The sequence below is a fragment of the Chenopodium quinoa genome, unplaced genomic scaffold (assembly GCF_001683475.1).
Source record: "Chenopodium quinoa cultivar QQ74 unplaced genomic scaffold, ASM168347v1, whole genome shotgun sequence".
In the NCBI taxonomy this organism is placed as follows: domain Eukaryota; kingdom Viridiplantae; phylum Streptophyta; class Magnoliopsida; order Caryophyllales; family Amaranthaceae; genus Chenopodium; species Chenopodium quinoa.
In genome coordinates, this window is record NW_018744813.1 from 384,641 (window position 1) to 400,136 (window position 15,496).

Below are 15,496 nucleotides of genomic sequence, written 5' to 3' on the forward strand. Positions count from 1 at the left end.
CCACATAGCCGAGTACGTTCACCCAAGAGTTGGGGGCTAACTGCCATAACCCCAAATCATACCCATCTAAAATCCGCTGAACAGCCGGATGTAATGGGAAGCGCAGTCCAGCTTTGATGGCCGCCACATAGCAGCCAAAGCAGCCGTCATCATAGCTGGTACCAGCCGGCCAGACGACAGTGTCTTCTGGATCCGGCACGAACAGTAAAAATTCCAGGCCCATTCTGTGGTTAGCTATAAAGCTCTCCACTTTGTCTTGCATGGTTGCGATCCGGCACCGGGGTACCGTGCAGTAGTAGGGGGTGTTTTCCTCTCTGTAAGAGGCGGACGGCTCCGCCCAATTGTCCCCCTTCTCAACTGCATGAGAAAGCCTCGCCTCTTGTAGGCGGCTGTTTCTTTCTTCTGAGCCTGGAGAAGCGTGGCCAGAAGAGCTGGACTCGGACTCGTCCTCTGACGAGTCCGAAGAGGACGACTCCTCCCCTCTCCCAGAGGGGCCCGCCTCCTCTCCCTTAGAAGGAGCAGGAGGAAAATTAGACATATCAACGGTAAAATGGGAAGGGACCACCTTGACCCCTCTCTCAGAACTGTCGGCTTGGCAGCCGCCTCGTTTCACTTCTACATCTGGCGCCTGGTCAGATGTTTCACTAATGAGCACCCTTTGGGAGGAGCCGTCCGAGTTTGAGATCATAGCAGTCTTTTTTGTTCTGGCCATCACGTTCTGCATAGACACAGATACAGTCGGACTTTGTATAAAGGGCAAAGATGGGTCCAGAAAAGGGCAGGCGGCACTCCTAGTCCTAGATTCAGCCGTCCCCGGTGACCGGCTGATCACTAACTTAGGTCGTGTCGTGTGCTTCCGTGGTGCCATTTCAAAAAATAAAAAGAAAATTAAGAGTAAGAGAACTGAGTTACTTGAACGAGTGACGGTTGATGAAGTTCTGGAAATCCGGTGCAGTCGGCTTGTCAGAACAGGCGGTAGGCAGAAAAGGTCCGAAATGTCAGAGCAAGTTCAGGGGTCCGAATGTTCTCGCAAAGTTCTCAAATGTGAAAATGACCGAAGTCAGCACTTCCTTATATAGGCAAAGTGAGAAGGCGAAGGGTCGCTTCCAAATTCAAAATTTGGGCGGGAAAATCTCTCGGCCATTTGCAAGGTGACACCTGTAGCAGGCCGTCGCCTGTCACCGTGCGACACCTGTCACAGGCGACACGTGACCAGTCACGTGCCACCTGTGAGGGGCAAATGATTAGGGGATTTTTATCCACCAATCACCGTTTGACAAGTGGACCAACCAGGTTCCGCCACGTGTCCTTCACGTAGGCCAATAGGAGCCTGCCACGTGTCAATCACAGATACGTCCTCTACGGACCAATTGAGACACGCCACGTGTCCACCCATGCCAAATGGGAAAACCGGCCAACAAGGCCCAATCCTGTCTAGAGGCCCGGTCAGCCCTAGGTTTACCCTAAACCTAGAGAGTGGCACGCTTCTCAAGACTATAAATACTTAATTAATCCTCATTAAAGAAAAGAAGCAATTAATCTCACCTGAAGAACGGAACAGAACAGAAACGTTACGGAAGACACTAATAACCGGCTGATCTCGCTAACAAAGCAGATTACCAACATTAAACACTCTCACCTAGAGAGACCTTATTACTTTAATTTCCGTATTAATTACTCCTTAATCAGGTACTAACTTGACCGTTGGAGGCGGAGCTCTCAGGAGTCTCCGTTATTTTGCAGGTACAGGCGTCCGGTTCCAGTCTCGGAATTGTAACTCTCCCGCAGGACATCAGAAAACCCCGAAACACTAAGTATAATTGAAATTGCATGTTTTCTGTTATTAATTCAACCCCAATTTCATATTGTAAATAATTAGGGTTCATGTAAGTGTAAATTAATTTGGGGGTTTTTGATATTTCAATTAGGCAGTAAAATTAGGGTTAGATTATGGTAATTGTGTTCAAATACAATTAACTTCAATGAAAATTTGGCAGTAGAAATGGTCACACTACCTCCGAATTACGAGAACAATTTTTTTCCAGAAGTCGAATCTATTCTTCGTCGCCGTTTGTTTTCTGAAACCTCTGTCATATAACAATCAGGTTCAGGAAACAGAAATTGAAGCAGCTCAGGTACGAGTAATTGTTGTTGCTCATCCACGGATTCGGTATTTATAAGATCAAACACGTTTTTGTTTGCAATCCTTAAGCCATTAAGGATACAAATCAGACCAAAAACCAAGCTATAAGCAAATTATAAGATGAACTTTGGCTCATTTACTACCCAAATTAAGGATTTGTAAAGAAAATGGCAAAAAAAAAACTTCAATCTTCAACAATTTGATGTGGAAATGAAGAAGGTTGTTTAAATAGGAGGAAAATCGAGAGAATTTGAGGATAATTTCAAAAACTAGCTGTTATGGCGGGCCCCACTGGTGCGTCACCAGAGTTAGGCTTAGGTGGGAAAACTGATGTTTAATTTTTTTATGAGGTGGTAAAGTAAATCTTTTTTTTTTTGGAGGTGGTAAATTCAATAAAGTCGTTATTTGTAGGTGGTAAAAATCAAAATTTCCTTTAATTTATTTTGAATTTTTGCATTTGGTTTATTTTCTAATTCTTGAAAATTACAAATTTACAATTTCTGAATTGGGTGGAGAACTGGAGATGGTGACTTGGTCAACAAAAGTCCGATTATGAGAAGAAAATAAATTATTATATGCTTTCTTCTTCAGCTAGTTTGTTTTCCATTACCAAATAATCACGAATGGCAAGTTTATCAATCGCAATACCTCTTTTTTTTACCATATCAATTACAATACTTTGGTAGTGTTCTTGAATGCTAAGTGTATTTGTATAACTTGTTGAACCAAAGAGGTTTAACTTTATGTTTTAATTTTGTAATTGTAGTTGTAGGTGTTACTAAAAAAGTTGTAGGTGTTACCAAAAAAGTTGTAGATGTAAAGTTCTATACTATTAATGTTACGGAGTATGCTATTAAAATCTTGAATTGTAGTTGTAGGTGTTACCAAAAAAGTTGTAGGTGTTACCAAAAAAGTTGTAGATGTAAAGTTCTATACTATTAATGTTACGGAGTATGCTATTAAAATCTTGAATTGTATTGTTGTAATTCAAATTTTAAAATTTCAGCAATTTCAATTTGTAGCGGGAAAAAAAAATTAAACTTTTAAAATTCAAATAAATATTACACTGAATATTTTTTTAATTTTTTTTTTTAAAATAAAGGGATCAAACAGACCAGTTATTTACTATAGCAGGTCTATTTCAATCCCCATTAAAGAGATCCCTATCACAAGTAATGGGTCTTTTTTCCTTCTCACTTAACTATTATACACCATGTCTAACAGACTGCCTAACTCTAATAACTGGTTTGTTTGTTTTTTAAAACAGACTCCTCTTCATGAGGGATCTCTTTATTAAACACACCCCTGAGATAGAGACCCGTTCAAAACGGGTCTCTAAAGCTAATTTGTACGGGTCTGTTAGCCTATTTTTGTTGTAGTGAGATACAAAGACCAAGATTCCTAATTTAGTGAAAACAATCTCGGGACTCAAATGCATCAATTATTGACTTCAACCTGAAAATAAGTAACACTGCTTACCATTACGGTAAACAGGGCGAACTAAAACAAAATAAGAAGTATGGGTTAGCAAAATATGCTAAGTAAGATAAGTGCAAGATAACTCAATTTATTCGCAAACATGCTTGAAAACCAATTCCAATAATTCAAAACTCATGATTCAAAACCAATTTTCAATATTCCAATCTCAATAATCAATAAAACTAATTCCAATTATTTTAAAACCAATTTCTCATATTAAAAACCAATTCCTCATAATAAACCAATTAAACCAATTCCTCTCCCAAATGTGCACACCCCCAAGCTAGTCTCCTTATGTTACAAGGCTATTCTTAAGGAAAGACCCGGTCATGCAAAGTCTAAGGCCTTATCAATATACCAAATTCGCATAGTGGGATTACCAACATAATAATAAATCAATGATTTAATAAAGTCTCTTTTAAATCCAATAATTCAACCTTTAATAATAATAATTCAAACCCCCCCTTTTTTTTTATAAATCCAACATGTTTTCAAAATCAATCATTTTTAAACATGATTAATAAATTAATTAATCAAAACATGTTATAAAAATCAATACTCCAATTTAATTATGAAAACCAATCTTTTAAACAGACTTTTATTTAATAAACCATAATTCGAGTCAATTTAATTCAAGCAACATAAATCATTCAAACATGTTCATTCAAATCGATCACTTTCAAGGTATCTAGCCACCTAACGTGCCTTGATCCTCGCTTAGCCAAAAACACTTCTTAAGAACTCTCAAGTAGCTTGATCAAAAAACACCCTACAAGTAAATATAACCTTAATTAATATAAGGTTAACAAATAATCACAAATAATTAAATTAAACCCTCCCAACTATATGTACATGAACCTTTTAAATTAATTCAACATAAACAATATTAAAATCTGTTTTTAAAACTACTCATAATAATTTTTATATAAATCTCCCATAATAATAATAATAATTGAATAAGAGAAAAAGGAGAAGAAAGATATGAAACCAAGGAGGAGAGGAAGGAGGGGATGCGGCAAGAGTAGCAGCACGACGACAGGTGGCTGTTGCCGGTGGTGGTTGATGGCGGCAGGTGGCGCCGGTGGAGGGAGGTGGTGGTGGTTGGTGCAAGAAAAGAGGAAAAAGAACAAGGAAATAATTAGAGGTTTTGAGAGAGAATTATGAGAATTTTGTGTGAGGTTTGATCATTAATTAAAGGGGTATTTATAGGCTAGCATGTGTATGAATTATGGTAGGAAAATGTAGGAAGAATTATGGTAAGTAGGGTTTAAGGGATTACTTGGAGAAGTAAGTAAAGATTTAAGGAAAGTTTTGACATTATAGAGATTGTGTATAATTGAATATGGAAGGTATGTATGTCATGAAAAATATTAAGGAAATTGAAATTACTTGAGGAATAATTAAGAAGAATGAATGGCAAGAAAATATGATGATTGGATATTAAAAATATGGAGAATTAGAATTAAGGAAAATAGGAGATTTTGGGAGATAATTAAAAATATAATTTTAGGAATTAAATTCCCCCCAAAATATTTCATGAGGGCCGAAAATATGGAGCTTACCATAGCTCTAATTTTCGGATTTCTCTAGATATATTTAGGAATATTTTGCTCGGTGTTTAAGGAATAAAATAATTATATAGAATAATATAGAATAATATAGAATAATAATTAAATAAATAATTAATTAAATACCAATTATTTTCCAATAAATAACCAAGAAAAATCAGATTTTCCATACATGGAAAATAAAAAAATCCTAGCTAGTTATTAGGTAATTTCGGCTATAATAATTAATTAATTAATTAAAGTATTATTTTGCTTTGATTAAAATATCCGAACTATGTAAATAATCCGGTTTTTAAAATAGGAAAAATGGATAATAATCTTATCCAGAATAATTATTAATTTTCAAATACCTTTGGCGCCATATTTCAAATAATATTTTGGCTCCAAATAATAAATTTACTAAAATACCCTTTTTATAAAATAATTCCTAATTAATTAATTACGAAAATAGGTATGAAAGTACGGGGTATTACAGTCTACCCCCCCTTAAAATAAGTTTCTACCCGAAACTTAGCCAAAAGTAATGTAAAATTATTTTGAAATTATTGGTTCATGCACATCCTAACTTGACTCAAGACTCCAACTAAACTCAAATAAGACTCGAAATCACTCAAAAATGACTCGAAAAGTAGACGCGCGAAACACTATCGCCTCTACCCCCCTTAAAAGGAGTTACGCCCCCGTAACTCGACCACTAACCTTAGGCAAACATCTCTAGGTAGGGTTTCCTCATATCATCCTCAGCTTCCCATGTAGCCTCTTTAGTTTTCTGATTTGACCACAACACTTTCACAATGCTCACATCCTTGTTCCTTGTGCTCCTTACCTTATAGTCGGGAATCTTTATTGGTCTTTCTTCATAAGTCAAATTCTCATCCATCTCAATAGTTTCTGGTTGTAACACATGTGTTACGTCCGAAATGTACTTTCGGATTTGGCTTACATGGAACACATTGTGAACCCTATCAAACTCGTTAGGCAAATCCAACTTATAAGCCACGTTCCCTACTTTTTGAATGATCTCATAAGGCCCTATGTACTTTGAGCTTAATTTCCCTTTCTTCCCAAACCTCATCACACCTTTCATGGGTGAAATTTTCAACAATACTTTCTCTCCTACTTCATATTCCTTTTCCCTCCTTTTTAAATCAACATAACTCTTCTATCGATCTTGGGTTATTTTAATCTTTTCTTGCATCAACTTAACCTGCTTCACCATATCCTCAATCATCTCTAGTCCAAGAACCATAGTCTCACTTATATCATTCCAACACAATGGGCTTCTACACTTCCGACCATACAATGCTTCAAACGGTGCCATTCCAATGCTTGCATGGTAACTGTTGTGGTAAGAGAACTCTATCAAATCCAGGTGGTCTTCCCAAGACCCTTGATACTCCATCACACAAGCTCTCAAAATGTCCTCCAATGTTTGAATCGTTCTTTCTGTTTGACCATCTGTCGCTGGGTGAAACGTTGTGCTCATTAACAACTTAGTTCCCGTCCCCTTTTGCAAACTTTGCCAAAAGTTAGACAAAAATCTTGAATCTTTATCCGAAATGATATCTGTGGGTACCCCATGGTACTTTACCACAAACTTCACATATGCTCTTCCCAACTGATCCATGGTCCAGGTACTTCTCATGGGTATAAACGTTGTTGACTTCGTTAACTTGTCCACTATTACCTAAATAGTGTCATTCCCTGCCTTGGTTTATGGCAAGGCTCCCACAAAATCCATAGAAATCGAATCTTATTTCCACTTGGGTACCTCCAAGGATTTGACCTTTCCTGGAGTTCTGCGATGCTGAATCTTCAACTTTTGACATTTCAAACACTTAGCAACAAATTCAGCCACTTCTCTCTTCATATTGGGCCACCAAAAAGTCTATTTCATGTCCTTATAAAACTTATCCCCTCAAGGATGCATTGGATAAGGAGAATTATGGGCTTCTTCCATCAATCTTTGTTTCAGATCACCACAATTTGTGGTACACACCATATTCCCTTAAAATGAATACTCCCCTCATCACCAATGTTGAAATCCAGCACTTCTCCTTCATTAATCTTCTTCTCTATTGCTTTTAAATTCTCATCTTCCAATTGACTTTCCCTTATCTCATCATAAATGGATGGTTGAACCACCAAGGAATTCAACATCCTAGCCACTCCACCATGCCCCACTACCTCCAAGTTCAACATCTGAAATTCCACACACAACTGATCTGGTACTACCATCACATTCACCGTAAATTCCGACTTTCTGCTCAAAGCATCTGCCACCACATTAGCCTTTCCCTCATGATACTGAATATCCAATGTATAATCACTCATATACTCCAACCTGTCTCTGCCTCCCATTCAAGTGCATCTGGGTGAAAATGTACTTTAAACTCTTATGATCCGTGAAAATCCTACAAGTTACCCTATACAAGTAATGTCTGCAAATCTTCAAGGCAAACACTATTGCAGCTAACTCCAAATCATGGGTTGGGTAATTCCCTTCGTGAACCTTCAACTTCCTCGAGGGAAACGCAATCACTCTTCTATTTTGCATCAACACACATCCTAATCCTCACTTCGATGCATCACTATACACGTCATATAGATCACTTCCATCTGGAAAAGCCAGCACAGGTGCTTTGGTTAACTTTTCTTTCAAGATCTTAAATGCCTCCTCACACTCTGGGGTCCATGAGAAATTATGCTCCTATTTTCATCAAACTTATCATAGGCTTCGCGATCCTCAAAAAATCCTTCACAAACCTTCTATAATAGCCAGCTAAACACAAGAAACTATTATTTTCGCCATAATAAATAATTAATTAAAGTATTATTTTGCTTTGATTAAAATATCCGAAATATGTAAATAATGCGGTTTTTAAAATAGGATAAATGGATAATAAATCTTATCCAAAATAATGATTAGTTTTCAAAATACTTTTGGCGCCAAAATTCAAATATTATTTGGCTCCAAATAATAAATTTACTAAAATACCCTTTTTATAAAATAATTCCTAATTAATTAATTAGGAAAATACATATGAAAATACAAGATATTACATCTCAATGGTTTCTTGAAGGAACCGGAAAAGAAAGAAGTTTGAGGCTACTCGACATCTCGATTATGGCATACCGCTCTATAAGCTTGACTCACATCTCTTTCCACCAACTTGTGACTCAACCAAAAAAGTCAAAAGGTGTTGAAAAGGGTTGTAATGTAAGGGTGAAGGTAGGCTAAAATTTGAAGTTTGGTGATATACCTAAATTGTGAAGCAATGATTGGCCAAATCATAACACCAAAACAAAGTAATCACAAAAAAAACAAAAAAAAACAAAAAAAAACCAACACCCCAAGCTTGTTCATAGCTAAAATCACAAACATATATACGAAAAGCGTAAGAATGCTTCTCCCAAGCTTGAACAAAGCATTGTCCTCAATAGTTAAAATAGGGAGAAAGACACATCAAAATATTTTTGAATTTTTCATTTTTCACTTTTTTCAATTTTGCCAAAGCTTTTGAATTTTCTTTGTTTTTCCTCATTTTTTTCAACTTTTTTTCATTTTTCACATTATTTCATTGTCCTCGCCTCTTTTAAATATGGACGGCTTTTTTAACTTTACATTTGCTTTTTATTCACAAAATATTTACAACACAAACTTGATTTCAATAAATGAACCAAACAATAATTCTCATTCACCAAAACTCCAACAAGAGAGACTAAATGCTTCACACAAACCAATAATGGAAACAAGAATGAAACAAAAGGCTCAAAATCTATAGATATAGCTTGAAGAGAAGTTTATGGCTCAAATGGTTAGCAAGTAGGCAAATGAAAACCCAAAATAAAGAGATAAAAAACTATCTTAGAAAAAGAAAATCACCACCCCGAAAAGATGTCTTTGTCCTTCCTAAATGGCTCGGTTACGATCTTGGGAGACAAGAGTCAAATTCTAGATAAAGCATGCAATAGTCAAGGATCTATAAGCCGCTCAATCAAGAAATGTTGAAAGCAAGAAGAAAAAAAACCTCAGATAGTTGCAGCAGAAACTCACTATTAGTTTCAAATTCACCAAAAGGGAGCAATTTTAAAATTTTACAAACAATTAGAATCCGGGTTCAAGGTCCCAAAAGTTCTAAAGACACTACCTTAGCATACTCTATCCTAGAATCAACCAAAGATACTCTTTAACCGTGTACATCGATACCATTTAAGAAGAGAAGCATTCAACTATACAAGTCCAAAAGTATTATGTCCAAAGCAAGAAATAAACAAAGACACATTGCAAATTTTCCTTAACAGAAACAAAAATCATTTTGTAGTTTTTTCAAAATAAAGAACAAGGAAATGCATATACAATGGTGCATGACATATATGAATCAACATCCCACCAAACATGATAGAATATCCTCTCCCAAGATTGAGGAGACAACACGCTCAAACATAAATCAAAGAATCTATGGGAGGGAAATAAAGAAATAAATCAATCCAACAAACCAACACATGTCTAACAAGTCACTAACCATTAGAGAAAAAGCAAGGAAAAATATTACCGGATGTTGGTAAATATCCACAAATGACCCAATTAAACCTTTCAAAGTCATTTTCCTTTATAATTGAATTTTTTTTCCCATGTGCTAGCAATTGTGGTGCCAAACCTCCTTGATTCTTGATCCAAACTAATGCACCAAAATATATCAAGTCATGTACCTAGCAAAAGGAACATAAACATTTCCATGAGAGAAAATCTATTCTAAAAAGAAAAGAAAATAAAAGCAATAAAACACGGGTTACTTCCCGAGAAAGGCTTGCTTAAGGTCCAAGCTTGACCGCTTTAGAAAATAATATTGCAACGAACGCAAGAGCTTGTCAAATGCACTACTACACACATTTCATATGAAAGTAAGTATGCACATGACAAAATGAAGGCATGCGACAAGCATATTGCACACATATGGAGTTGAGAAGAGGTATGCCAAGAAGGGGAAAAAGAGAATGGAAAAACAAAAATGTAAGAAAAAGGAAGAGAAATAAAAGAAAAAGAAGAAGGCATTCTCTTCTTAACAAAGTATTTTTGGTTGGAAATCTTACAATTATCCTCAAAAGTCTTCAAATGAGGCACTTGGGGGGACTAAAGGCTCTTCAAGAAGAGGGGATATGAGAAAATAAGGTAATGACATGGGATAAGAGGGAATAAGATCAAGCTTTCTTGAAAATGAGGTGTAAGGTGAAGGAATAGGAATTGATTGCTCAATTACACCACTATTCATTGAAACACAAGCTCTCTCATCCAATGAACCACATCCAAATGGCTTTCCTCCAACTCATCATCATTCAAATTTAACTCATTCTCAAACACATTCTCCAGGTAAACTTCACACCCTAAATGAGCTCTCAAGCATCAAATCATCATCAAGGTTCAAAGAAAGCTCATCAAAGGGTTGAGGGTCGAACTTGGGAGGTAGCTCTAGATAAACATAAGAAGTATAATCTCCCTCTAGAAAGGCCTCTTCGTCTCAATGGTGCAAAATGTAGAAGAGAAAGGATTATCGAAGGTGAAAGAGGAAGACAATGGTTAAAGATTTGAGATAGGAGTTGGAGACTCAACCTCACTAAATACTTCACTCTCATCTTCATATTCATCGAAAGTAAGCTATACCTCCTCAACCCTCTCATATTGATCCTCATCTACATCAAAATCATTTAATCTCAAGGCCTCACCCTCAAAGCAACCATGGTTATCATGGAAAGTAGATGGGGTAGAAAAAGATTGGTTTTCAAAATAAAGAAATGGGGGAATGAAATCACCATCAAGGGAGGTGGGTGAGGGAATCGACTCTGTAGACACCCAAATGTGTCTCCCCAACACCAAACCCAGTGATGAGTGCCTTTCACGTCGAATTATAATCGAATGAAGCGAAAGTGTGGAAAGTTTAGTGTTGCGGATAGTTTTAATTTCTTTTCTCTTCTCTCTGTTTTTGAAAACTTATTTTAAGAAAACAGCCAATCCAGTTTGGTTGGTCCATGATATGGGTCCAATAGTAGTGTAGTTGGATGGGTCTTGTAAAGACCTTTTCAACGATATATTATAAGCCCAATTCCAATGACTATTGAGGAAATTATGGACAATTTACTAAACTGGGCCCGGTTTGAGCCTTATATGCGGCCCAATGATCTAGGGGAGGGCCTAATATAATTTATCATTCCTAATGCAATTAGAAATGGTTTTAGTCTTCTAGATTCTTCTAGAAGGTTCTTTTCGTTCCTAATTCAATTAGCATTGATAAATTGACTTTTGTTGACTTTTCAGAGTTTTAATTAAAATCAAATAGCATTTTTGAGGAAAAGATATGATTTTATCCTCCAGTACGGCAAACTTATCTGATTTTCGAAAATGCGTCAAAAACAGGCCTAGCGCCTGACTCCAGGCATTGGCGCCTGGCGCCTGGTGCTAGCCATTGGCGCCTGGCGCCAATTAGCTGGTTCTGGCGCCAGCTCTTTTTTGCGTGCGCCAACCTCGTTTTGCGTGCGCCAAGTGCACTATTTTGATATTTTATCTTTTTGGCTGATTTCTCTATAAATAACGTATTAAAAACTCCGTTTTCATTCACAAATTCTCACCTACAATCACTTTTTATTCGCAATCATTAATTCTCTAATTCTCTTAATCATTCACCAATTCTCATTAAGTTTTCTTGATTATTTCAATCATCCTTCTCTTTCTCTTTCTTTCTTAAACTTTGTTTTTACATACAAAATTCCGCATTCACAAGATCTAGAAACACCTAGCCATATTCGAAGTTGCCTTCTCCCTAGACGTGAAAGGTTTAATTTCTGAGGGTTTGGTCCCAAATCTCTCTTTCCATTATTTAATTTAATTGTTTATTATTATTTTCCTTGAAGTGACTAACGTGTGTATTTTGTTATTAGAAAGAGGTACGAGGCATCAAAGTAAGTACTTTAATAGATTAATTGATATTATGATGTAGAAATCATGTTTAAATTGTTATTATGATATTCCTAGTATCATATCTAGGGTAATTTTAATATTAAATATGATTGTTACGATGCCTTTTATTTTCTTCCTAATACCTATGATTGTTAGTATCATGTTAGGGTTAAAGATTTGATTTTTATTGCTTAGTGACATGCTAGGGTTTGTTATTAATCTTGTTAGTATCATTCCTAGAATCTTGCTATTATTATGCTTTAATATTAACATGAACATGATTATGATTATAATTGTTACAATTGTTGATGATTATGAATATTATTTTAATTATTATTAATATGATGATTATTTTATTTATGATTATTATCATGATTATTATAATTATTATCCATGATATTTATTATTGTCATGTTGCTTGATTATATATTTGTTATTGCTTGATCACGCCTTTTATACATGTTTAAAGGGAATTTGGTACTTGTAATCACGCTTTATAAGATAATTAATAATCTTATTAGGGTTAATTTGATTATAATTCAAGTGATCACCAATAATAGTTTATTTGTGCATTATATTCAACCAACATAGATAAACAGGTTTAGGGTTAATCCTATTGACTGCATGTTAATTAAAAAGCGCACATGAATACGATAAGAATAAAGTAGAGGCCTATTATTAGGGCTGATTCAATCTCTTTTAGGTTGGATTTGTACCTTCATCCCCGAACCCTTATTTGTTCTAGACCTTATGGATTTGACGATCTCTTGGATCGTTAAGGGGTGTAACCTTCACCCTGTGAACGGTTTACAAGTTCCTAAAACTTGTTGGCGACTCTTTTGCTCTATCTTCTTCCCTTTTGGACGCCACCGTACTTTAGTGTATGATCACAGTGGGGTTCAAGCAAAGGGTTTAATGCTTGAAATATATTCCCTACAGTTTTTGGCGACTCCACTGGGGAGGATTTCTATTTTAATTTCTGAAATTGTTTCGGCAATGATTTAGAATGAGTGGATGAGACTCGAAACGCTCTAAGTATTTCATGTGCGTAATTTTGATTAAAATTATTGTCATATGCATAAAAAAGATCTCATTGGAAATACCATCCGTAATGAGTTAAAAACATAGGATTTTACACGTAGGAAATTTGAGAAATATCTTTCACAACTAGGACCGAAATAACACCGCGCGAAACAGGAAAATTTTATCGAGCACAGAAAGCTGCTGAGGCATGTGTGAAGTAGTGTCAGGGGCCAGAGCTTGGCGCCAGAATTTTAGTCGTAGCGCCAGACGCCAGCATTGGCGCTAGGCGCTACAGTTAAAAGCTAGCGCCAGTCTCTGATTGCTAGCGCCAATTTCCTCCCAATACCGAGCCAGAAATATGCGTTCTAATTTCGACCGGTTTTTCGTATTGTTTGCTCGATCCTACTTCCTGATTGAATTTTTTCTCACTTTTTTGAAACCCATATGTGTTCTACATATGGACATAACCCTCTGGGAATTCATGCTCCATCTACCCGATTGAACGCTCCGTGCAACAAAGGGTACATCCGAGATGTTGAATTCACCAAACCATGGAAGCGAGTTTTTTCTAAAGTTCGCGGTGTCCCATCCACTCGCGCCAACCCTTCATGGTTAGGCTTTCGCGCGGTGCATCCGGACAATTAACCATGGACCATCTATTGACTAAACCATATCCCGAACTTTAGAGAACTAGAGCCATGGTTAGGTTGCGAACTCATTGCATCATATTGTGCCTACTTGACTAATTGTGCATTATTTGTTGTGCATACTCTATGTGATTTTTCCTAACCGTTTGTTTGACTTGTGTTAAGACTAAATAAACTGATTAATGACTAAAGGACTTTGTTTAATTAATTAATTAATTAATTTGAGCTAAGAAATAAACATAATATCGAGTCATAGTTCCTTTAAGTCAACCCGGATTTTTATTACCGTATATTGCACAAACGTTAACTTGTTTTGGTCATATCCGGAGTTCTAGGAAGAACTACGAGTCTTAAAACCTATGGATCTGTAGCCCTGAGTTTTATCTTTAATTTAGCGTTGGTTTCATCCAAATCAGAGTCACAGATAAAAAGTTATGACTAAAATACCACAGTCTGTCCAGTTTAATGCATATACGTGAAAATCTTAACTTAATCTTTGCTTGAGTCTAGTCACATAGTCTAGCCACATGGTCATGACAAGAGCCTTAACATGTCACCTACACTCACTAGTATTAGCACACACTTTGAGTACACATCACCATGACCATGTCTTAGGTTCATGCACGAGTCGGTTTTTTTCCGTCATTTGAGTTGGGGGGTACATTCTATTCCTAATTCTTCATATCTTTCCACCTCCATTATCTTTTTCTTTTTTCACATTCTATTCCAATCTTTCTTCACATCCTCCTTCCATTGCATGTTGAATGAAGTTTGAGTCAAATAATTAACAATAAATATCCCCAAATTCCCTTTCCACAGTACTTGGTCGAGGAAAGAAGGGCGATTAATCAAGGACAACCTCTTTATTCAAGTCTCACTTTTTGATAAACCGATTCGTCAAAAGAGGAAGGCTAAAAGGATAATGTCAAGTCAAGAAGAAGTCAATTAGCTTAGGAACCAATTGGTTACCGTGACTGAGACACTGAAGCTACTCACACTCAAGATCAATGATCCCGTGAAGCAACAACAAATGGACCTCATGCAAGAGAGTCTAAGCAAGCTATCTAGTGACTATAAATTTCAAGGCATGAGTTCACAAGGGGTCTCGCTGGACAAGGAACTTCTTCCGCACAAGTTCAACGCCACTGACATCCCTAAATTCAAGGCAACGGATAACCCTTATTTTCATCTAAGAGCCTTTGAGACCATAATGAGTATTAAGGGTATCGATAAGAAGGTTTTCCCCTCTCTGTTCTCACTATCTCTTGAAATCGTTTGCCAACAACGGTACTTCTCCCTTGACAAGGAGAAAACCTCTACCTGGGAATCGATAGTAAATGCTTTTGTTGATAGGTACAAGTACAATATTCAAGTTGAAACCGATCATAGACAACTTGAGATGCTAAGAAAAAAAGAGAATGAAGGTTTTACTTCTTTCTTTAATAAGTGGAGAGAAACTTCCGCTAATATGGTCAAGGATCCTACCGAAAAAGAATCTGTGAGGATGTTTATCAAGAATCTCCAAGAAAAGTATTCAAAGCACTTAAAATATCAACACAACTTGAATACTTTCAAGGCCGTTTATGACATCGGAATTGAAATCGAAGATGACCTCGCAAAGAAAAAAGCTACTAACAATAGTAACCACGGTGGCTGGAAAGGAAAGAAGAACGACAATCCTTCT

At 36.4% G+C, this 15,496-nt stretch overlaps 1 protein-coding gene across 1 annotated transcript; it reads right to left on the bottom strand.

Moving 5' to 3' along the window:
* Window positions 1-5,890: 5,890 nt before the first annotated feature.
* LOC110704035 lies at window positions 5,891-6,277 on the bottom strand. Its single transcript, XM_021881824.1, has one exon. The coding sequence runs from the start codon at window positions 6,275-6,277 to the stop codon at window positions 5,891-5,893; it is 387 nt and encodes a 128-aa protein (XP_021737516.1).
* Window positions 6,278-15,496: the final 9,219 nt, after the last annotated feature.

Coding starts and splice junctions, on each gene's coding strand:
- LOC110704035 (XM_021881824.1), bottom strand. CDS start 6,277: ATGAAAGGTGTGATGAGGTTTGGGAAGAAAGGGAAATTAAGCTCAAAG.